At 43.3% G+C, this 24,306-nt stretch overlaps 1 protein-coding gene across 4 annotated transcripts in view; it reads left to right on the forward strand.

Annotated features, from left to right (window-relative positions):
- The window catches only part of NRAP (nebulin related anchoring protein), an 88,093-nt gene that overhangs the window by 34,590 nt on the left and 29,197 nt on the right, over positions 1-24,306 (forward strand). For all 4 annotated transcript variants that reach the window (XM_061635952.1, XM_061635949.1, XM_061635948.1 and 1 more), the window contains 11 exons: positions 27-131; positions 1,245-1,352; positions 2,907-3,008; positions 4,537-4,734; positions 5,380-5,484; positions 7,334-7,432; positions 10,144-10,248; positions 10,844-10,951; positions 13,411-13,722; positions 21,495-21,599; positions 22,838-22,936. In XM_061635952.1, the coding sequence (XP_061491936.1) occupies positions 27-131; positions 1,245-1,352; positions 2,907-3,008; positions 4,537-4,734; positions 5,380-5,484; positions 7,334-7,432; positions 10,144-10,248; positions 10,844-10,951; positions 13,411-13,722; positions 21,495-21,599; positions 22,838-22,936 (1,446 nt within the window). The remainder of the gene's footprint in view (positions 1-26; positions 132-1,244; positions 1,353-2,906; positions 3,009-4,536; positions 4,735-5,379; positions 5,485-7,333; positions 7,433-10,143; positions 10,249-10,843; positions 10,952-13,410; positions 13,723-21,494; positions 21,600-22,837; positions 22,937-24,306) is intronic.

Raw genomic sequence — 24,306 nt, forward strand, 5'->3', positions numbered from 1 at the left:
TGAATATGTTTTTGATTGTTTGGCAGCTGAACTACCGAGCCCAGTATGAGAAAACCAAAACACATTATACTTTGCCTCAGGATGTGCCACAATTAGTCAAGGCCAAAGCCAATGCGGAGTTATACAGTGAGGTAAGGAAAGCAACCTACAGATTACATTGGTGTATTATAGTGAGACGAGAACGATAATGAACATGGGAAATGGGGGTTCTATAAAAATTATTAGAATGTTTGATTCTGATTTTGCTACAGCATTAGGTTTCAGCATTCAAACTGTAGTTTCAACATTAGTTCAACATTAGATTTCTATAGGCTTTCATTCTGATTAATTTCTGCACCCAAAACATATATTGGAAACACATAATTTGCAACTCACTGAAAGTATATACTCTCAGTTATTTTAATTTATGTGCTAAAATAAGGCCCTTTGTCTCCGAGGAAAATAACTGGGTGAAAAGTGTAAGGCAGTCTTCAATTAATACATTGCTACTTTCAAACACCAATCTTGTGCATCCGTATTCCTGTGTTTGTTTCATAAGTAAAGCACCCAACTTTTTATTGAAATGGAAATGGACTGCCTTCAAATCGATCCCAACTTGTGGCTACCCTATGAATAAGGTTTAAATGGTAAGGGTATTCAGAAGGGATTTACCATTGCCTCCCTCTGAGGCTAGTCTTCCCCAGCTGGCTAGGGCCTGCTCAGCTTGCCACAGCTGCACAAGTCAGCCCCTTCCTTGTCCGCAACTACCAGCTGGGGGGCAACTGGACTCCTTGGGACTATGCAGCTTGCCCACGGCTGCACAGGTGGCAGGGCAGGTAACCCCTGAGCCACTCACTTGTGGGGGTGATCTTTAGTTGGCTGCTGACACCCAGGAGACACGAGCGGGGATTTGAACTCACTGACTCTGGACTCCCAGCCAGGCTCTCCTCCCCACTGTCCTATACCAGCTCTCAACTTTTTATTAAAGTACTCAAAATCAAATAATTCTTGAGCTGGGGAGAACTCAATCATTAAGTCTGGCATCCTGTCTTGGAATTTGGTCCTTTCCTATTCTGTGATCCTCTGATACTGCCTTTCAAGCATCTAATCTATGATTTTAAATACGATAATGTGCCAGAAATGTGATTTTCATTAGAATTATAAGTCACATGCTACACTTGCTGATTTTATAGTTTGCTGAACAAAATACCTTTTTTAATTCTTTTTTCATATTAGTGACATTTTGCTGTATTTCATTTCCCCAGATTAAATACAAAGAAGGCTGGCAGAAAAGCAGGGGCCGGGGCTTTGAAATGAAGTTGGATTCCATGTCTTTGCTTGCTGCAAAAGCTTCAGGGGATCTTGCCAGTGATGTAGGTTAAACGTATTTATCTAGGATATATTACCAAGAGAAATCAACAATAAATAATATGAAGACATGGAAACATGTTGCTTTGAGGTTTTACACGGGAAATTTCATTTTAAATTAATCTGTCGCAAGCTATGATAAACTATGGGAGAAATGTCATAGTATTTTCTGTTTCTGACCTACCTTAGTGTTTGAAAGTGACTAAAACCTAGAACAGAATTTTTAAAAAGTGAAAATTTCCATATTCAAAATTCAGCCTGCTGATTAAAATATATTAATGGGCCAAATAATCTTTTGATGGTACCCATTGTTGCATGAGTAGTGTTTTGTTCATAGAACAGAATTTCCCCTTCCTTTTCTCACTCCTGGAAACTCTCATGATCTCCCCAAGTCTGCTCTGGAGGGTCCCCCACCCCCCCAGAGCACATTTAAGAGTGTACAGGGGGCTGCAGGGGGGGGAAGAGGAAGAGAAGGCCCTGTTACACGAAAAGAACTCTATTCCCCTTGCAGAGAAACACTACTGGATTTTCACCGATTTTCCTTTCATCTATATCACAATATTTTCAGATGATGTAATTCTGCAATTTATTTGATTTATTTCATTTATATTTACTTTTGAGACTATATTTTCTAGACATAGTTGCCTCATATATGTGCATACTATATTAACTTATCTTTCTTTACAATTTGGGCTCCCTTTCTGGGGAAGGGCAGGATATAATTTAATAAATAAATAATCAAAAATGTTTGAAGACTATAATATTTTTCAGTGTAATCTTTTAGGGCACAATCCAACTTGTATTTACACTGGGCTGAGGGGAGTTGGATGTGGTGGAACCCCAGCTGAGTCGACAGGGTCCCGGCTCCATCGGGCTCCACTGGTAGACGCCCATCACCTCAACTTAGCCATGGTGCAGCCAGGACCTTGCTGACTCAGCTGGGGATCCGCCGGGGAAGCCCAGCCCAGCGGAAGAGGTGCTGGCTGAAGCCAGTGTAAGGCCTGAAAAAGGGGTGTTCTGGAGGAGGGGGTGGGGGAGACATATGCAACATCCAACTCTTGTTCAGAGCTGTCCTGCGGGTCCTGATCTGGGCCAAAGTTACACCATGAAAAAGGTCAGTTTAAGAAAATAATTATAATGGAAGTCAATAAGGAGTGCTTACTCACCAGTAGGGGTATTTGTGAGAACTGGATTTTTCTTTTCCATTCATGTGTGCAGCTGCTAGCTGAGCCAACATTCTGCTGGCCCAGTGGCTCCCAAATGGCAAATGGATGCCATGAGCTTCCAGCTCCTCCTCCATTGACACACCTTCCACTGGCTTCCCCTGAGTTGTGTTGCTCTGCACATTTCTTCATGCATTAAGTTCAATAGCTCCTTCTGAGCTTTTGCCATAGTTCAAAATGCAAAAAAAGTGGACTCTTGAGCAGAAAAACTGTTTTTGTCAGTAGAAATGTAAAGAAAAGAGGTTCTTTTACAACGAACATTTTAAAAGGAAGAAACAGTTTTGTTAAACATTTTTTCTCTCTTTTGAATATGTGTTTTATATTTTCTCTATAAAGATTAAATACAAAGAAGAATATGAAAAAACAAAAGGCAAAGCAATGGCAACCAAAGATTCAAGACTTCTGCACTCTTTACAAGTAGCTAAAATGAGTAGTGAGGTAGTTAATTTCTTATTTTAAACATTTGTTCTTAACGATGAAACTTCCACTCTCACTATGACTTTGGGATTTATAGATCCTTTCTTGCATACTGTAAAAAACAATACCTCTTCCTCTTGTTTCCTTCTCTGGCAAGAGGATGGTGTTTGGTTGTAGAAGGCACATGGTTATGAAAGCAGGAGCATGCCAGAGCTTGGAAAAGTTACTTTTTTGAACTACAACTCCCATCAGCCCAATCCAGTGGCCATGCTGGCTGGGGCTGATGGGAGTTGTAGTTCAAAAAAGTAACTTTTCCAAGCTCTGAGCATGCCACAAGCTCATAATGCCCTGCCCATTCTGACCCTTGCAGTTTCTCCCATGCTTTTCTTAGGTATCATTACAGCTGCACCATCATTAACCATGGTTATTACTCATACATGCTCAACCATGGACTCAAAGAGGAAAATGGGTGAAGTGACAGGAATATCAGTACTCCAGTGTTTGTTAAAGGTGTTACAGTTTATTGTTGTAACTGAAAACAATAAAATACTTTAAATAAAATGGTTAGCTTTAGTCTGGGGTTTCCAAAAGGCTGTTTTAAAAACCAATCTGTATTGATGCTGACCATGTTGCACTGTGGTTAACCCAAGATAATGGATTCACATAGATGAATGGAGGTGGAAGAGGGAGAAAGGGCACAAGTTCAAGATTAATGATTGAGGAGATTGCTAGTGTTGCACCAGCCCTTAGTTTTGAAGAAAATTGCATTGTAATCTTTGTTAAAAGTAAATTATTAAGGCTGCAGTGTGAAATATACTTACTTGAGTAGAAAATGTAAATGTACTGGCAGAGATGGGAAAAGTTACTTTTTTGAACTACAACTCCCATCAGCCCATTCCAGTGGCCATGCTGGCTGGGGCTGATGGGAGTTGTAGTTCAAAAAAGTAACTTTTCCAAGCTCTGTGTACTGCCTTCAAGTCGATCCGACTTATGGCGACCCTATGAATAGGGTTTTCATGAGGCTGAGAGGCAGTGACTGACCCAAGGTCACCTAGTGAGCTTCATGGCTGTGTGGGGATTTGAACCCTGGTCTCCCAGGTCGTAGTCCAACACCTTAACCACTACACCACACCATTAAAATCAGTGGGATTTCCATTGTATAGAATTGTGCTGTTAATTTTTCTTTTATATCAAGTGAACACCAACACATTTTGGGTGGGGCTAAAGCATAATACATTTTGGGTGCTAAATAAATAATTAAAATAAATAATAAATATATGTTAAATGACACTGAAAAGTGACAAGCCATTATAGATATCTGATAAAATCATTCACAACACTGGCAAAAGGATTGGGCCGGAAATGTCATCTTTTCAAGCCTTAATCAGAAAAGCATAAGGCTGTGTGAAGAAAGTGCATGCTAAAGGAGTGAGATTGTTGGAAAAATCAACCTATTATGGTTATATAGTAAAGGGGATTGTTAATATAGTCCTGGTGTTTTCCTCTGTACTCTTTTATATTATGATGAATGCAATATTTTGGTATCTAGATTGCATATAAAAAGGAATCTGAGAAGAATAAAGCACATTTTCACTTACCAATGGACATGATAAACTTAAAGCATGCCAAGAAGGCTCAGGCTCTGGCCAGTGACCTTGACTATAGGAAGAAACTCCATGAATATACGGTGGTTCCAGAAGACCTAAAGACACAATGGGCCAAAAAAGCCTATGGACTACAGAGTGAGGTAGGAATGAAGGTAGAAAGCCAGTGATGGCAGTGGTGTTACCCGAAGTTATTGACTACAAGGGTAGCCAATGTGGTGCCTTCCAGATGATGTTGGAACTCCAGCTCCCATTAGCCCCAGCCAGCATGGTCAATGATCAGGTGTTATGAGAACTGTAGTCCAAAAAACATCTGGAGGGCAGCACTTTGGCTCGACTCTTTGTCCTTACAGGGTGGATGTTATATTACAACCAGTCCATGGGTCACATTCAAATTCAATCTGATTTACATTTTATTTAATAAAAAGCATTAACTTTCAGTGGACAGACTTTGCAGGAAAATATCTTTGAACAGAGCTCTAGCACTGCCCTCAATATCTGTGTGGATGATAATTTGTAGGTAGTACCAAAGGATACAGCTTACCCAGAGATTGGAAAAGTTATTTTTTTGAACTGCAGCTCCCATCAGCCCAATCCAGTGGCCATGCTGGCTGGGGCTGATGGGAGTTGTAGTTTAAAAAAGTAACTTTTTCAAGCTCTGAGCTTACCAACTTGTCACCCATGGCTAGCAAATTCATGTCTACCTTAGTGATATTACTAAATCAATCAATCAATCTGCCTACCTACCTAAAATTATGAGCTTTCTCTCCCCCCCCTGCCCCTTGTAGCTTCAGTACAAGACAGATCTTACATGGATGAAGGGAGTTGGATGGATAGCAGATGGGAGCCTCAACATTGAGCAAGCAAAGAAAGCAGGAGAACTTATTAGCGAGGTATGTGTCTTAATTTTTACTGTTCAGTATAATAAAGTCTGGCAGGACCTCCATGGAAGATGGAATCAGACTGAAGTATTTTGAAAATATGGCACTAGTTTATCATTTGATGGTTTACCAAGTCCCTAGAGAGCTGCCATACATGTCTGTTGGGTTGGGTCTGACTTTTGGGTCACAAGTTGTGCAAACTTATGAAAGACAAATAGAAATTTAAAGAAAAAAATTAAGAGACATTTATAAAAACTCCTAGAGCAAAAAGAAAGAAGAGGAAATAATTTAGTATATTTAAAGTTACTCTGATGCTGTAGATCCCTGGTATCCTGAAACAGAGACAGGAAGAAGCATCAGTTCTCAGATCTAATACCTTGCAAAGAAGCAAAGTGACATCTACTGCTGGGGTTTGCCACATGAACACTCACTGGCAGAAATATTGAACCTAGTGATGATCAGATGATACAATTCTAACTGTGTAAAAGGTATATCAGTTGAAAACTAGCATCTAATATCTATAAAAAACCATATATATACATTGGATACTTCTATTTCCAGCTAGGAGCTGGCATTCTGTTATTCTTTGTATGACTTCTTATAGGGCTGAACATAATATTTTAGAACAACTTGTTCCTAATATGCCTCACTCTCTTCCAGATCTTGGATATGGAATAATAAGAATATTTGTGCACTTTTATTAAAGTAAATAAAAAATCAGTCTCATTTTCAGCTGACAAAGTCACAGGGTAAGAGTGGATATGTTCATTCTAAGACAGAGTCTTCCCCGCAGAAATGCCATGCTGAGGCATACATGCAACTGCATACCCTGGAGTTGATTGCTGTGTTTCAATGATGAGTTATTAGTAAAAAAGTATCACATAAAGTACATAAAAGAGTTTGCCTCTTTTTCAACAGACATTGCCATGAAACACTGTGATGCACTGTTTTTCTTATGGTATTTTTGACACCAACAAATCGAGAAAAGGGTTCATTCAGAAGCCTCATGTTATTAGCTGTGCTGAGCATTTCCCACAGATGTTGAAAAGCAATGCAGATTTTGAAATTTTCAGAGCTGCATTTTTCATGAACTGAAAACTTCAAGTAGAGCAGGTGGCTGAAGAAGGCAGTGCACATGTTACTTTGTAATGTGGGAATACCCAGACAAATACCTGGGAATACCTGGCAAAGTTCAGGCTTCCCTCTCTGCTGTTTACCACCCAGTCTCACACTTTGCAAAATTGTACATCACAAGGCAGGAATATGGCTATTTGTTGGCTTTTGTTTTCCCAGGATACATTTTCAGAATCATTGACCATCTCTTTAAACCTTGTGGTTTGTTTGAAGAGAGACAAACCACAAGCACAGGTTTGGATGTAAACAATGGCTTAGTTCCTGGCAGTGTACCGGGAGTGGGAGAGGAGCAAAGCAACTGCAATTTTCACCTTGCACAAGCATTGTGTTCATCCACCTTTAAACCGTAGTTAAGCTTAAGTTAAGCTTAACTATGGTTTAAAGTGACATGCAAACCAGTCTTATGTGTAAGCAAAAAAGAACCTAGTTCATATCAAATAAAAAAGATAAAACAATCCATTAGAAACAAAATTATTAATCAGTGAGTTAGTGAAATTCTATTATTTAAAAATAATGATCAAAAAGGTGGAAAACAGAATGATTATTCCACTGCACATACTCAGCCCTTGTTTCAATTGAGTAATCTAGCCTCTGGTTTTGAGTTTTAGCATGAACAGATTGCATTGCTGTTGCTAGTCCAGTAAGTGGATGGCGTAACTTTTTTTTACCTTTGGGAAATGTGGTAATGTTATCTATACCATATTTTAAAAAAATGTATTTCAATTAGAAAAAGTACAGACAGAAGGCTGATGCTCTCAAGTTCACAAGTGTGGCAGACAGTTCCCAGATCAAACATGCGAAGAAAAGCCAGGAACTGCAGAGTAATGTGAGTCCCTACCTTACCTTCTCTCCGCACAGATTCTTTATCATTAAAACTGGTAATTCTTGGGGACAGGCACCACTGAAAGAGCAATAGGATCCAGCCATGAAAATTTGTCATTGCTTTACATAGGTTTGAGGTGTACTTCTAAGATTTTTTTGAACTCCCCGTACTTCTACAGGTAGAAAACCTTTAAACCTAAACGGCATCAAGAGGCGTGCTGACCAGATTTCAGATACTATGGTGATAAAGGCCATGTACCTAACTAGAGAGAAAAAGACTAAATTGCATCTTTTAGAACATCTGCATGGACCTCTGCAGTTGTTCTTCCTCGGTGAAGCTATTTGTTCTGTCATTAAAATTATGCTGCCTGTTTTACATGGTACCTAGATTAGATTATCTGTACATGACTTCATTTTAAAACATTTCACATTGCTTATAGACTGTGAGTAAGGATATAATAATAACAAACCCAGTTTCATTTCTCTTAGACAAATACTTTGGCTTCATGTAATAGGGGAAATTAGTGTTTGCTTTTATCTGGTGCAGGTGAGGGGAATCTGTGGCCCTCTGGATGTTGCTGGACTGCAACTCCCCAATAGACCATTGGGGCTCTTGGGAGTTGGACTCAAACATCATCTAGACGTCTGCCCATTCCCTATCTCTGTCCTGGAGTTTGGGAAGTGACAAAAGTGGGCCGCCGCCAGTTATGAACATTCTGAACAAGTGAATGAATGAATCTTTATTTTTAACCCGCCCTTTTTCCAAAACTGGAACTCAGGGCGGCTTACAAATAAAAACTACACATAGGTAAAAAATCATACAAAAATATACAATTAAAATAGAATTAAACTACTCGCAACATTAAAACCATGAAACATACACTTAAGATACTAAGACAATAAAATAATCTCAGTTTAAATTAAGCCATTGGCTAGTGAGGGTTTCAGCCTGAAGTAAAAGATACAATTGGATAACCAGGCATTTCACCAGTGTTTTATCACCCATGCTTTTTGATTGCTCTTTTCATTTTGCCACCCTGGGCTCCTTCTAAGAGGAAGGGCAGGATATAAATTTAATAAATCGATAAATAAAATTTTCTTCTCTGCTGTCAATCATAATTGTTTGCTGGTCTAAAAAATTCTGGTTTTGAGGTATCTTTTTTTAATCACTGAGTGACAATACTTAACTATATTTACATCCAGATAAAAATAATCACTGGATGTAAATAACCAGAAAGTTTATCTTTGAAAAGTCTTACTTGTTGAAACAAATATGCCTAGTACAGGCATATGCTTCAGGACAGGACATGGAACTGAAACGGCCTTGGTCGCTCTGGTAGATGATATGAGGAGGGCATTGGATAGGGGAGAATATACCTTCCTTGTCCTCCTGGATCTCTCAGCGGCTTTTGATACTGTTGACCATGGTATCCTTTTAGATCGCCTGGAGGGATTGGGTATAGGGGGCACTGTTTTACAGTGGCTCCGTTCCTATCTCTCAGACAGGCGTCAACGGGTGGCATTGGGGGATGAGGTGTCAGACCCTTGGCCTCTCAGTTGTGGAGTACCACAGGGTTCTATCCTCTCCCCCATGCTATTCAACATCTATGTAAAGCCACTGGGGGCCATCATCAGGAGTTTTGGGCTGCAGTGTCACCAATATGCGGATGACACTCAGCTCTATCTCTCCTTTAAGTCCTCACCAGAGTTGGCTGTGGAGACCATGTCCAAGTGCCTGGAATCCGTAAGTGGTTGGATGGGAAGGAATAGGCTAAAACTAAACCCTGATAAGACCGAGGTGTTGCTCGTGGGAGACAAGGGAAGGCTGGGAGACATAGACCTGATGTTCGATGGGGTAAGATTGCCCCTGAAAGACCAGGTCCACAGCCTCGGGGTCATTCTTGACTCCCAGCTGTCCATGGAGGCTCAGATTGCGGCAGTGAGCCGGGCAGCTTGGTATCAATTACATCTGATATGAAGGCTGCAACCCTACCTTCCTGTCCATTTGCTCCCACGGGTAATACATGCCCTGGTCTCCTCCCGCTTAGACTACTGTAATGCGCTCTTCGTGGGGTTACCCTTGAAAACGGTCTGGAAACTACAGCTGGTACAGAATGCGGCGGCATTTGAGTAAGAACAGCCGTCGCCATGATCACATTACTCCGGTGTTAAGAGATCTACACTGGCTGCCAGTTGTTTACCGAGCCCAATTTAAGGTGTTGGTATTGACCTTTAAAACCCTATACGGTTTCGGCCCAGTTTATCTGAAGGAGCGCCTCCAGCATCACCAATTATGCCGCCTGACAAGATCAGCCACACAAGACCTTCTCTCGGTCCCACCAGTTAAACTAGCTAGGCTGGTGCGGACTAGAGAGAGGGCATTTTCGATCGTGGCTCCCACCCTCTGGAACTCCCTCCTGTTTGATTTTTGCCATGCCCCCTCCCTGTCAAGTTTCCGCCGGACCTTGAAGACCTGGTTGTTCAGGCAGGCCTATGGGATTTCTGGGGTGGGTTAGTCTTTTAACTGTTGTTATTAACTGGTGTTTTATTAATTACTGATTATGGTCCTTTTTGGTTTTTATATTGTATTTTATTGTAATTTGTTTGTCGCCTAGAGTGGCCGTTCACTCGGCCAGATAGGCGACTCAAAAATAAAATTTTATTATTTATTATTTATTATAGTGCTGATAGCATTTGGTCTGCCTTTGTACACAGATTGCATACAGGTCAGGAAAAGAAGAATTTCTTCATCATTATAGCATCAGCAAAGATGAGCCACTCTTCATACAGGCCAGAATAAATGCAGCAAATATTAGTGAGGTACGGATGGATGTGAATACCATGCTTTCATGCTTTTGAAATAATTATTCTGTGGTTAATTGTTGATGCTTTCTCAAGACAGCCTCAAGGCATATCTATACTATAAACCTGGGTAGGTTTTTACCAGTAACTACCTTGCTTTCCCCAAAGAATCCTGGGAATGTTAGTAGAGCAAGAGTGTTTTGAATGCAAGCCATTGCCAGATAACTAGTTCGCAGGGTTTCTTAGAGAAAGAAATAACTATTGGGCTAGTTTCAGTCTGTGTTGCAGTAGATATGCCCTTAAACTACTATTTCAGCTCCTCAATAACCGGGATCAGTCTCTTTAGGCTAATCCTGTAAAGCCTTTGAGTCCTGAACTTATTTGACTAATGGTTTTAAAATTAATAAAGTAATACTGGTATACTGACTATGAATCTCCTAAAGTTAAGCAGTAGGCAATACGCAAGTTGGAATAAGTCCTGATTTTCTCCAGTGTGTTTTAATAGCTCCTGAAGCCATAGGTGTTTGATGCCATTTGAAACTGTGGGTGTTATATCACGTACCATTGCTGTAACAGTAACGAAAAGGTAATTGTGGCATTGACATCTTTTTAGAAACTGTATAAAAGTAGTTGGGAGAACCAGAAGGAGAAGGGATTTGAACTTCATCTTGATGCAATACCGTTTCTGACAGCCAAAGCAAAGAGGGACCTGGCAAGTGATGTGAGTACTGATTCAAGTAGAATACATTGTTCCTCTAGGAAGCTATTCTGTGCACCTAGAAGAAGGCATTAGAATTTAGGGGTACCTTCAGTGCATATGGTTGCAGGTTCCCCAACCGTGATATACATTACTTGAGATCCAAATCACAGTACTGAAGATTGGCCAAACAAACCCTAACCCAAATGGTCTTGCATATGTTCCAGATGAAATTCATCTGCAAGAGAAGGTATTTAGTCTCCCACGTTATCAAATGTTGATACTTTTATCCCTTAAAACACAGGATTGTCAGGAGAAATGCAGCATAAAAATGTATTATAAAAACAGATAATAAATTAGTGAGTTACCATTGAACATGACTTTATGAAAATTGTCAGAGGTGGGTATGAGGAATAACTAAACTCTCACTTCTACCCATGCGATTTCCTTAAGATCTGATTTCCAAGTCCCTGGGTATATATAGCTCCACATCACTGCACTGGGGGTATATATTACCTAAAACAATAGCTTTTATTTGGCTCAACTAGTGTTCTAAAAGCACAATTTTGACTTTTGACTTGCAGCTTCCCAGCATCAGCCCAACATGCCATCATTCATGTAGAAAAATTTGAAAATACAAAAACATCCCTCCCCCAAACACTGAAAACTTGTTGCCCTTTCATTGTGCCTCAAAACTGCCTCTTTAGTCTTCTGCCCTACTCTGCCTAATGGCAGGGCCAGTGCTGTTTCCTCGAGCTAAATAACTGACAAAATAAATAGGAAACTCTTTTCCCCGCTTTCTTCTTTCCCCTCTCTTTCCCTTCTCTCTCCCCCATCTCTCTTCTTTCCTCCTTACCACCCACCCCATCCTTTATTATTGTCATTATATTTATTTATTTTCTAATTGTACTGAAATTGTCTCTTTTGAATGTTGGACATCATGTCCCCTTATTTCATGTATATGAAAACCTTTAAAATAAACAATTTGTTAAACAAAAAAGGGAATTGTACATGTTTATGTACCTGGTAGGTTGTTGTACACCATTGCCTCAGTGGGATAATGCTACGGTCAAGATGATGAGAGGAAGTTGCAACATACACTGACAATACATAGTGGTCAGTGTGGAGGGGCAATGGTGCTTACCTGACCCCCATCACAGGAAGGAGAGTGGAACCGGGTGAGGTGGCAAGAAGGTTGGTGTGATGCAGATGCACCGGCAAGAACAATGGACTGGCTCTGCTGGTATGTTTGCACCATCCATGTCAACCTCCCTGCTGCCTCGCCAGTCTCCCATCTGGTCAGGTGCAGTAACAGTGGTGGCGGGAGATCAGGTAGGCACTGCTGCTTTTCCGCGCCCCAGTCTCTATTGCTGACAGTGTAGCCTCTGCATGTTTACTTTGAAGCAAGTCTCATTGTATTTAACGGAGCTTACATCTAGAACATGCCACCTGGGCTCCTACTGGGAGGAAGGGCAGGATGTAAATAAATAAATAAATGTGTTATAGGATTGCAACCTTAGGGTGCAATCATAAACAAACTTATTAGTGAACATGAGCCCCATTGAACACAGTGAGACATATGCATAGGATGTGCACTGCTAATGACATAAAACACAAACTATATAATGCAGTTTCAAGTTATACCAACACTGTTTTCCCCTCAGGTGATGAAAAAGATGCTCCTTTTGGAAATATTAATAATTAAAAAAGAAGCATGTCTGTATCCCCATTTTGTGCACTTTGTCTAATATAAAAGTTATATATAAAAGTTAGTCCTTAATTCATTTCTCTCTGTTTCTCGTTCAATGGAACAAGCATGCTGTACTGAGATGTTGCACTTCTAGATATATTCAGAGCTTGGAAAAGTTACTTTTTTGAACTACAACTCCCATCAGCCCAATCCAGTGGCCATGCTGGCTGGGGCTGATGGGAGTTGTAGTTTAAAAAAGTAACTTTTCCAAGCTCTGGATATATTGCATCTGATGGTCAGTAGTTTTATGAAAACAGTTGCTTCTCCTTAACAAAATGTCAAAGATCAGAAAAAAAGAAAGCAAACTTAAAATACTTATTCCAAAGGCACTTTTATCACCACTTAAAGAGACAAATACCTATTTTAAAAAGTGCTACTTTGGTGTTTTGGCCAGATATGTTTTGACAACCCATCTTCCTCAGTGGCCAAGTGCATAAAATCCAAGCTCTTAAATAAAAAAATCCTTTCAAACTGGAAGCAATATATATCATAGACTAATGTGGGATGCTGCAAATCACCTTTACAGTCCAATTCCAGTGAATAATGAATAAATCGTACACAGAAGTTGTTTTACCAGGGGCCAGAATGCCCAAGATATCATTTTTTTCTGAATGAGCTTATAAAACTATTTTATTAAAATGCTTAGCCTAACCCAATTCTATTGCTGGCAATGGCTTTGGGCTTACTACTTTTCACTGTGTCTGTGATAAATGGTGGTTGTTGTTGTTCACAGATAAAATACAAGGAAAATTATGAGAAGACTAAAGGAAAGTTGATTGGGGTGAAAGATGTGAGTGAAGACTCACAAATGGCTCACTCATTTAATATGTCAAAGATGCAGAGCGATCTGGAGTATAAAAGGGCATTTGAGAATGTAAAGACTCAGTATCATGTGTCCATGGATATGATAAATCTTGTCCATGCCAAGAAAGCTCAGGATTTGGCCACTGATAGAGGATACAAGACAATTCTTCACCGTTATACTGCCTTGCCTACAGATATGAAGGTGGAATGGGCCAAGCGGGTCTATGGCTTGCAGAGTGATGTAAGTTACATATATATGTATATATATATATACACACACACACATATATATATACAAGATTTTTATACATTTGCTCAGTGTTTTCATAAATAGGCAAACACATTTTGGATGTTACCCAACAATTGCATTGATTCACACCTTTATTATTGCATCAGGAATCCATTTCTTTTATTCTGTTTGATGCATTTTGATGCTGAGCATATGGAATACCTTGATGGATTAAACAGATTAAGTTATTAAAAGAGAAATCACATGCACAGTAAAAAATGGATTAACCATTATGCTAAGCACTCTACAGCAGAGGGCTCTGTGCTATCATTTAATTATTTGGAGGATTCCCGTTCCGTGCCCAGTACTTCCGGGCAAAGGGGCGAGTTTGTGGCCACAGCCGAAGCTCAGGCCGCCATCGGGCGTGCACGCGGTGCGCCGGCGCGCCATCGTGACACACAGGAAGGAGGTGGGGCGGCTGAAGGCCATTTAAGGCTGCTCTGCCAGCCTCCCGCCCTCCTTTGAATTTTTGCGGCTGAGGCTTTGTGGCGGCGGCTGCTGCGCGGCGTGGGGGGCCTCCCGGCACGGGTGAGGCCCTCCGGCCGCGGCGGGGCCTTTGGTGAGCCGGCCTTTGGCGGCTGAGGCTTTGTGGCGGCGGCTGCTGTGCGGCGCAGGGAGCCTCCCGGCGCGGGCGAGGCCTTCTGGCCGCGGCGGGGCCTTTGGTGAGCCGGCCTTGCGGGGGCAGCGGCGGCGGCGGGACGCGGGGGGCCTTCTGGCCGCGATGGGCCGGCCTTGCAGCTGCAACGAAACACATGAGGACTTCCAGCGGCGGCGAGGTGTGGGAGGACTTTCAGCCGCGGCGAGGTGGTGTAAGGAAGATTTATGGTTGCATTCCTAAGCACACTTAGAGAATAAATAAGGCCCACTGAATACGGGGAGAATTACTTCTAAGTAGCATAGAAAGGATCAGCCTGCTTATGCTATTCTTCTCAGTTGCACTCGGTAGAATAAGATCTAAACTAGTGCTTTGTTGTTTGATTGTTAATCATGCAATGAGTGCCTGCCAGGGACCTTTACCAGCTTCTTTTTAATTACTTGGTTGGCTTCTTGGTTTATCTTCCCAGTTACCATCAAGAGGTCCTTTTCAGCCCTTGCACTCGGTAAAATAAGATCTAAACTAGTGCTTTGTTGTTTGATTGTTAATCAGGCAATGAGTGCCAGCCAGGGACATTTACCAGCTTCTTTTTAATTACTTGGTTGGCTCCTTGGTTTATCTTGAAAGCACCATCCTGTGCATCAGTGAGAATTTCAAGCATGGCAACGAGGTTAATAAAGATTTTGGCCCCCAAACTACTTGATTAGTCCTGTTGATTCTCTGTGGCTGTTCATAAAAAGGCAGCTGCTTCATTATCCTGATCTACCCATGGAATTATAAAGAGCAAGCTAGCATTTAATCCATGTTTTTCAAAGTATCCTAGCAGGAGGATATGTTAATATGCAGTGGAGATGGAAAATGCATCTGAAGTTTAAATGAGTCAGAACTGCAGATCCCTGGATATTGGGAATTCAGGTGGTTGATTTTTTGTTTGAACATCAAAACCATTCAGTACAATTTAGTTGAGTGTTTTTGTTTAAAAAACAGCTGCTTATTTTTGTTGTCAATCATTTAATTCCTATTTAATTCACTGCACAGAATGGTGAATCAATGTGATACAATGGGTGACAATACTGTTTAAAAAGGGATTCAGCTGAAGAACCAAACTGAGGTATCACAACAGTTTACAAAAATGAAAAGCTAGGTGATCTTATGATTCTAAGTCAGCCTTCCCTAACCTGGTTTCCTCCAGAGCTTAGCAGCCATGGGTTAAGAACATAAGAAGAACCTGCTGGATCAGGCCAGTGGCCCATCTAGTCCAGCATCCTGTTCTCACAGTGGCCAACCAGGTGCCTGGGGGAAACCCGCAAGCAGGACCCGAGTGCAGGAACACTCTCCTCTCCTGAGGCTTCCGGCAGCTGGTTTTCAGAAGCATACTGCCTCTGTCTAGGGTGGCAGAGCACAGACATCATGGCTAGTAGCCATTGATAGCCCTGTCCTCCATGAATTTGTCTAATCCTCTTTTAAATTTAATCCTCCTTTAAATTTCAGCCTCCTGCTGCCTGTGGCCGCCACTTCTTTTGCAGAATAACCTAGAAAGATGCTCTGTCATAACGTAGCGGCCATTTGGATTGGAACAATGCAATGTAATTACAAAGAGCAGGGGCTTTTTGAGGAGGGTGGGGGGCAGCTGGAGACAGAAGGGAGGCGGCAGGAGCCTGTAGGGTTGTAGTGCTGCAACCTCACCTCCAAAACTACCTCAACTCCAAAATGCAAAGGGAACTCATCCCCCCTTTTTTTCACTGTTAAGCTTCTTCCCCCCCCCCAAATACGTTCTTCAAACCCAGGTAAAAATATATGAACCTTTCCATCAGTTAAGTCCCATAAACCTCTGTCCTAAAACCCATTTAATCTGTGATATTCTGAGTAAACACACATAGGATTCTGCTGTATGTGTGCAATCACATGCACCCTTCCAGGGGAAGAAGTAACGAGACACTCGGGGATTTTCTCATAAGTAAGTATGCATAGAATTGGACCAATTCATATTTGTCTGAGTAAATTATTTAAACATAATGGAATTAATCACGTGCAGGCTGCACATTTGCTTGCATCTTCACTTTAGCTAGTTTACAAACTGGTCTGTAGATAAGGTGCCCACCTTTTTACAGGCCTCTAGTCCTGTGCCTTTAAGGGTCATTTGATCTGCAGACATTAGAAGATGACATTGCTTAACTCCATGCCATCTAATAACTGCTGAATATGAACCTGCTATTAAAGGCACAACAACAAGCCAGAAGGATATGTGGGGCCAGGGCAGCCCGCAGCAGAGGCTGCTCGGAAAAAGTGTCCCTTCCCAGCTACGCTCGAGGGCTATGGACCTTGCTTGCAGACTGCCCAGTTATGGGGGGACTCATTTTATGATGTGGTTTTTCTTTATTATGCGGTTTTCCGGATCCTATGGACGCACTGGTCCAGGGGACAATTGATGAAGACATACAGTTGGGCAGGGTTATTGGCCCCTTCCCATCATCCCCTACCTCTGCTCTCTCAGCGCCCCCCCGTATAGTGCCCAAAGTGGCAGTGGGCAAAGTCTACCTGATTCACCATCTGTCATACAAGTGGGGTCACTCAGTGATGCCTTATGGGCAAGTGTGGCAGCTAATCTGCCTGCATTGCCGGCCGTTACACACGGTGGATTTTGAGCTGCTGAGTTTTGCCTGTTAAGTCAACTATGCAGCAGAGCATTACCTAGGGGCTCCTGTGTTCTTGCATGGAGCACTTCAGCCCCTTCTTGGAGACGAGAGGGCTCAGAAGCAGTGGGGCACTACTTTCATGATTTACAGTTTACGGGTAGGGCAGACTTTGGGTGCATATTAGCACCTGATGGCACAGTTTATAGCGTAGCTATGAGCTGGGGGGTTCCTTTGGCAGCTGGGGAAAGGGAAGATCCTGCCCCAGTGTTCACCTTCCAGGGTATGAAGACTGACTTTTGGGCCCAGGGCTGCAGGCTCCCCTGGAAAAGCTTGAACTGTTGCAGATCAAGATCCTGCAGTTTTCAGGGGCTGGGGAAGGTGTTTGCTTCCTCCCCTTCAGGTGTTGGGGGCCTTCTACGGTGGGGGTGATGGTGCCATAACAGGGATTTCACAGCCTTACCACAAGTTCAAAGTTTTTGGCTGCCTTGTGCGCCAACCTCTGGTGGCCCCCTCCTTTCCTGCGGCGCGTCAATGGTGTTTCAGTTAGAGGAAGGACCGACTCAGCTAGTCCCATACCGCATACTGGGAGATGGGGGAAGGGAGTCAGAGATGGCCATATGCCTATCTGCTGCCCCAGCATGCTCACCAGCTATCAGAGGGCAGGAGGGGATTCCTGGGAGTTAGGGGCTGGCAGGGGCTATGCAAAGTGTGGCCTATTCCTATGAATCACGTGCTGGAATTCATCACATGGTAGGAGTGTAGCTTGTCTGTCAGTGTGTCGCAAGGTAGGCTGGCAGGGGGCCTTTAGGACCATTCAGATGTCTTGGGATATGTCAGGTGCTGGCCAGCTGGCCCATGCACACCCCCATACCCCTTATCCTCATCCTCCAAGTTCACCTGACCCGCCAGGGATGGTTGATCAGGGAGGTGCCCTGAGACCATCATGCTTCAAAACTCAGCAGTTGCAGGTAGCGGCCCTCACACTTAATTCGGAGCCTTCCGGATGGGGGGCGAGGGTGTTTGGGGGCCAGGTCAGACTTCCAGGCAGACCAGGGGTGCAAGAGTTAGTCCACATTATTTTACCCTCCCCCTGGACTGGACATTTCCCCATGATGGTGTCATAGTGTTTTTGGCCTGAAGCTACAGGCCTGGTTGCCTGATATTCAGGGGGAGGGATCTTCCCTTATAAAGTTTCAGTCTAGTGTCGCAGTGCCTGGGAGCAGACCCATGGGGGTTTGAGGGACATGCTCCTCCAGAATAGGGTTTGCCTACCCGGCAGTGGAATTGCCTACCTGGGACGGTCCATTTGGTTTTGGTATATGCAGGTGCACGCCATTAGGAGGTGGAAGTAGGGGGCGCATGGAATACATTCACCCTGGGGGTGAGTCTGAAGGTCCGTGACCCAACTGTTCACGATTGTTTCTGTTTTGGCAGGTTGCTGGATGGGGATGGAGCAGACGCGCAGCCTACTCTGCAGCCATGGCATGATCTCATAGGCTGGCCTTGGGGCCGCAAATGCACATTGGTTCACAGCTGGGCCTCGGATGGTTGGCCACAGTTTGGTGGCTGGGTCGACAGAGTATGCACTGGAATGGTCTCCTACCCATGTTGTTCCAGCAGGGTTCAGGGCGGAAGGTTCTGCAGGTGGTGGTCATTCCCCTGGGTGGGAATTACCTTGGTTACTGAAGGGCAAGACATGTGAGGACATGCAGTTGAGGCCACAATAGCATCTGTTCGTCTGCTGTGGTCAGACATGGAGGGCAAGGCCCTCAGTGGCAGGCATGTGAGGACATGCAGTTGAGGCCTCGGTAGCCTCGGGTCGTCTGCTCTGGTCAGACATGGAGGGCAAGGCCCTCAGTGGCAGGCATGTGAGGACATGCAGTTGAGGCCTCGGTAGCCTTGGGTCGTCTGCTGTGGTCAGACATGGAGGGCAAGGCCCTCAGTGGCAGGCATGTGAGGACATGCAGTTGAGGCCTCGGTAGCCTCGGGTCGTCTGCTGTGGTCAGACATGGAGGGCAAGGCCCTCAGTGGCAGGCATGTGAGGACATGCAGTTGAGGCCTCAGTAGCCTTGGGTCGTCTGCTGTGGTCAGACATGGAGAGCAAGGCCCTCAGTAGTAGGCATGCGTGGACATGCAGTTTGTGGAGCAACGATGGCATCTTCCAGATGGACCTGCAGAGGGGTCTGCACGAGATTCTTATCGGGTGTGGGGTAAAGGGAGACTAAGCAGAGGCTTGTCCCCCTTTTGTGGCAAAGAAGTGCGGGAAAAGGTTTAAAGGGAAAGGGCAGCTAGGTGACACCTTTAGGCACCTTTGGGGGCGATTGGCGGTCCGGGAGCCTGCAGCTCAGGGCTATACGGCCCAGGGGGCAGAACACAGGCCACCTTTGGGGCCAACGTGCCTCATCTGCTCGGAGTTTCACGGCTCCGGGGGGCGGTGATGCGGGTTGGACCCCCTACACATCTCAGGGTGTGGCTTGAGCTGGGGTCTGGCATAGGGCAGCCCCGGGCTCAGGCAAGGTTTAGTCGCCCTATGGCTGCAAGCAGGCTTTGCCTGGATCATCAGAATGCTCCCGCACTTGATTTCCCCTCTGCAGGTTCATTATTCTAATTGATTCCGTTTAATAAAGTGGCCCATGATTTAACCCAATGAATGGTGTTTGTGTTTTATTTCGGCAATAGGCCACAATCCCGTTACGTGCCCGGTACTTCTGGGCAAAGGGGCGAGTTTGTGGCCACAGCCGAAGCTCAGGCCGCCATCGGGCATGCACGCGGCGCGCCGGCGCGCCATCGTGACACACAGGAAGGAGGCGGGGCGGCTGAAGGCCATTTAAGGCCGCTCTGCCAGCCTCCCGCCCTCCTTTGAATTTTGGCGGCGCCCGCCCGACCCTCCCTCTGCTGCAGTGTGATTCATTTGATCGCTACGGGGCCGACTAGGAATTTTTGGCCTGCCTGCCTCGCTTTGCTGGCAGGTTTCTTTTGCCTACTCCACACTGTGGTTGGGGGGACGGGTCAAGGGTTAGCACGGGTGCCTTTGGGGTTAATAGGCTGATTGGTCTGTTTCTAGCTTTAATATGTCAATGGTCACTTGTGGCAAAGAAGTGCGGGAAAAGGTTTAAAGGGAAAGGGCAGCTAGGTGACACCTTTAGGCACCTTTGGGGGCGATTGGCGGTCCGGGGGCCTGCAGCTCAGGGCTATACGGCCCAGGGGGCAGAACACGGGCCGCCTTTGGGGCCAACGTGCCTCATCCGCTCGGAGTTTCACAGCTCCGGGAGGCGGTGATGCGGGTTGGACCCCTTACACATCTTCAGGGTGTGGCTTGAGCTGGGGTCTGGCATAGGGCAGCCCCGGGTTCAGGCAAGGTTTAGTCGCCCTATGGCTGCAAGCAGGCTTTGCCTGGATCATCAGAATGCTCCCGCACTTGATTTCCCCTCTGCAGGTTCATTATTCTAATTGATTCCGTTTAATAAAGTGGCCCATGATTTAACCCAATGAATGGTGTTTGTGTTTTATTTCGGCAATAGGCCACAATCACAGCGTGGAGACAATCCTTACATTGGTTGAAAATCATTACTGGCTTAAAACATGGTGGCAGTTAGCCATGGCAGCATAAAGAATGGCCATATTTCCAATTTGGAAGAAATTTAAAATACCTTGTAGCCTGCCTAGTATGGAACAGGTTTCAGGTGTGGGATACGTTAACTTAAATAATCTGCCCCTTTGCTTCCAAACCAGCTATTGAGGAAAAGACCTTCCCTTTTCATATTTCTGGTTTGAAGGGATGTTATGCTTCTCCCCCACAGTTGGATGTATAGGTGCCAGATAAAGACTGAGTATACATGCACACACACTCATGGAAATCCATGAATTAAGAACATGATAAGAGCCTGCTGGATCAGGCCAATGGCCCTTCTAGTCCAGCATTCTGTTCTCACAGTAGCCTACCAGAGACCTATGGGAATTTTTTCTCCAGACATTACACCAGAACTGTGACAAGTGGTTACCCAAGTCACTCAGACATTCACACATTCCTTCAATTGTCCACCATCCACCCTCATGCTTCAATCCTACTCACTCTTACTGGGGAGTAAGCCTCATTAAACCAAATGGGACTTACTTCCAAGTAAACACGGATAGGATTGGGTAGAATGTATGCTGACAAATGTTCCGAAACATTCTTGCACTGTTTTTAGTACTGTATATCCTTGCAGTGTTGATTTAAACACAAGCCATTTTGCAAACTATAACAGAGAGGGGGGTTTGTGTGTGTGTTTTAAAAATGCTTTTGAAAAGTCTTTTTTTTTAAACCTTATAGCAGAAATATTTGCTTTTGGTAATAGCACCATCTCTTTTTAACCCATCTCCCCCAACTGCAAAGAAGTGGGTAAAACAAAAGCAGTCACTAATTTGGCTCAGCTGGTATTCTGATGTGCCAATTCTTTAGGTTTTGAATGTGGGAGCAGCCAACAATGGGATATTTTCTTTTCTTTTGTCAGAACCGATACAGAGCAGATTTGAACTGGATGAAAGGAGTCGGATGGATCGCCACTGGGTCATTAAATGTGCAGCAGGCTAAGAAGGCAGGAGAACTCATTAGTGAGGTGAGATTTCATGACAGCACGTAACAGAATTTGCTGCATAATGTGTGCAAAATGTCTGTATAAAATTAAAATAATTTCCATTCAAAGAAGGAAAGAAAAAGGCATCCCACATGAAAGCTCTCAAAACCCGGAATAGGACTCGTAATTAGAGGGAAGCCAGATACCAAACACAAAACAGTGGGAGTCCATATAGCCTTTGCAAAAACAAAGTAGGTGACAAATGGTATCATGTTTGATAATGACAATCAAACAATGCTCAATTGCTACCCCACTAGCTTAGTTTTTTAATGAAGTGAATCAAGAGAAAGCCATATAAGGTGTACTGATAGGCACAAAGAACCTATTTTTACACAAGCTCTCCCTCTCCCTCTTCAACCAAGAGCAACAATGCAGCTTGATGATGATTTTGAACACTATTAAGTGCATCATCCATGGTTAGAATCTCTGTGATTTTAAAGTTTCCATCGCTCACAATTATTTTAATCTGGTCTTGTTAAGAGGCCTTTCTGCACACTTAGGCTGAAGACAGAGAGGGGAAGATGGTATGATAAGAGGTATCAAGTGTGCATGGCAGGAAAAATGATATCTCAATCTGTTCATAGGTCTTGTAGGGTGTTTCTCATGCTTCAGACCCTGTTTGACCACAATGGGTCAAAAGAAAGGAAAACGTACATTCAAATGTAAATGACACAGGACAGGAATAAGAGCCTGTGTCATACCCACTTGAATTCAACTCTCTAAAAATATTGTTCCTCACCAGCATCAGTTTCTTATATAAGGATGGCCCACCCATCTTCCCTTCATGTAGCACATCTTTTATAGGGACAATGCATTTTCAGCATCTGAATGGCAGCATCTGGAAAATACTGCTGTTTTACCTACTGTTGTTGAATTATTTTGCTTCCAGAATCATCTGTTAATGCAAAATGCTGTTTTGTGTTTCAGACCACTTCAAAAAGATTTTTTAGTTAAGGGACCTTGGGTATGTTAGTAGGCATAGATCATCTTGAAATATTTTCCTTAAGTTTAAGTGGAAATTATTTAGGATTAATAGGTAACGGTTATTGTTAAATGGAAACAAATATTAATCTGAAAGTTCCTAGGAACGAAAGCTAAGGAAAGAGGAATAATCATTATGTTCACAAATTCACTCTAAAGCAATCTATAATTTTTTTCTTTCAAATAGCATGAAAGAGCAGCACAAAATTCATAGCTTTGATCTTTTTTCTGCTCAACAGAAGAAGTACCGTCAGCATCCATATGCTTTGAAGTTTACCAGTATTAAAGACACTCCTGAGATGATCCAGGCTAGAATTAGTTATAACCAGGCTGTGGATGTAAGTTATAATGTATATACATTATGATTATAAGAGTGGTATCCTCTTTGAACGACCTTATTGAAGCACAGGCTTTATTTTCACTCCCTGTCACTGAGATCATTTCCAGGAACCAAGAAACTTGTGTTTTAATCAGATGAACCTTACAAAGGTCACTTTTAGTTAGAATGGAAACCTTCCATTCTCCATTGAGCGCAGTGGGAAACCCATGTATAGAATGGTTAAGATAAACAGACTTTTATAGAGATGCTTTTTCAACTCTGACTCATACATTTTTTTTATCAGTTAAATACCATATTTGCAATCTGTAATTGGATCAATGCCATATCATTTTCCTTTGGGAAGTTCCAAGTGCAAACAAAATATTTGAATGAATATTACTCAGACTGGGTTTACACATACAATGGTACTGAAAAATTCCATCCCTGCAGTCTTCAAGCTCATTCATATTAGGAGTGGAATCCAGTTGGTTCCCTGGTGCTCATGGAAGGACTTTAAATTCAGTAGAGGCATCAGTCAGTTAATGGACGGGTGGTGATATTTGCCGATTCCCCCCTGCAGCCCCCCATGCCACCTTCCTTCATATTCTGAAGGGTTCACCAACTCTCTGAAGCTGATTTTCAGGGGATGCAGCTGGAAGGTGAAACTTGCCAGAATTGCATCTCCTCCTCTTCTTCTGTTAGTGGATGCCTCCACTAGATCCAAAGGTCTGTGAGTGAAAAGGCATCAAATGGACTCCACCCCATGAAAATATGTGAAGAAATAATTCTGCTTCACAGAGGATTATTTTCATATGTTCACAGGCATGGACAAGCTTGAGGATAATTGCATGAGGAGGGGGGATGGCTTACCTTGTAGTATCAAATGCCACCACTGCATTATTTATTTAACAATTGTGTACAGGCTTTCATCAGAAAGGATCCCAGGATAGTTTACAATAAAAATATAAAAACCAATCAAGATAAGAGCATCAGTAGAATACTCTGCTGTTTTATTTGTTATGTAAGGCCTAAATGCCTAAACAGCCCCTAGGAATGTATGAGCTTTTGCCTGGCACCTAAAAGATAATAATGTAGGCACCAGGTAAGCCTGTATGGGAGAGAATTCCACAGATGGTGCACCATGGACAGAAATGCCCTTCCACTGGCCCCTTACTTCTAACATTTGCATTGGTAGGGTGGGTGCATTGGCAGGTACCTGGGACCCAAGCCATATAAGGCTGAAAAGGGCTCAGAAACAATGCTGCCATAATGCTTTTTTAATACTGGAATGGTACGCTCTCAGCATGCTGTTCCAGTTAAGAGTCTCCAAGCTACATTCTGTACTGATACAAACTTTCTTACACAGGAATTTCAAAAGGAGATTCCAGT

Source organism: Rhineura floridana, chromosome 7, assembly GCF_030035675.1.
Source record: "Rhineura floridana isolate rRhiFlo1 chromosome 7, rRhiFlo1.hap2, whole genome shotgun sequence".
NCBI lineage: Eukaryota > Metazoa > Chordata > Lepidosauria > Squamata > Rhineuridae > Rhineura > Rhineura floridana.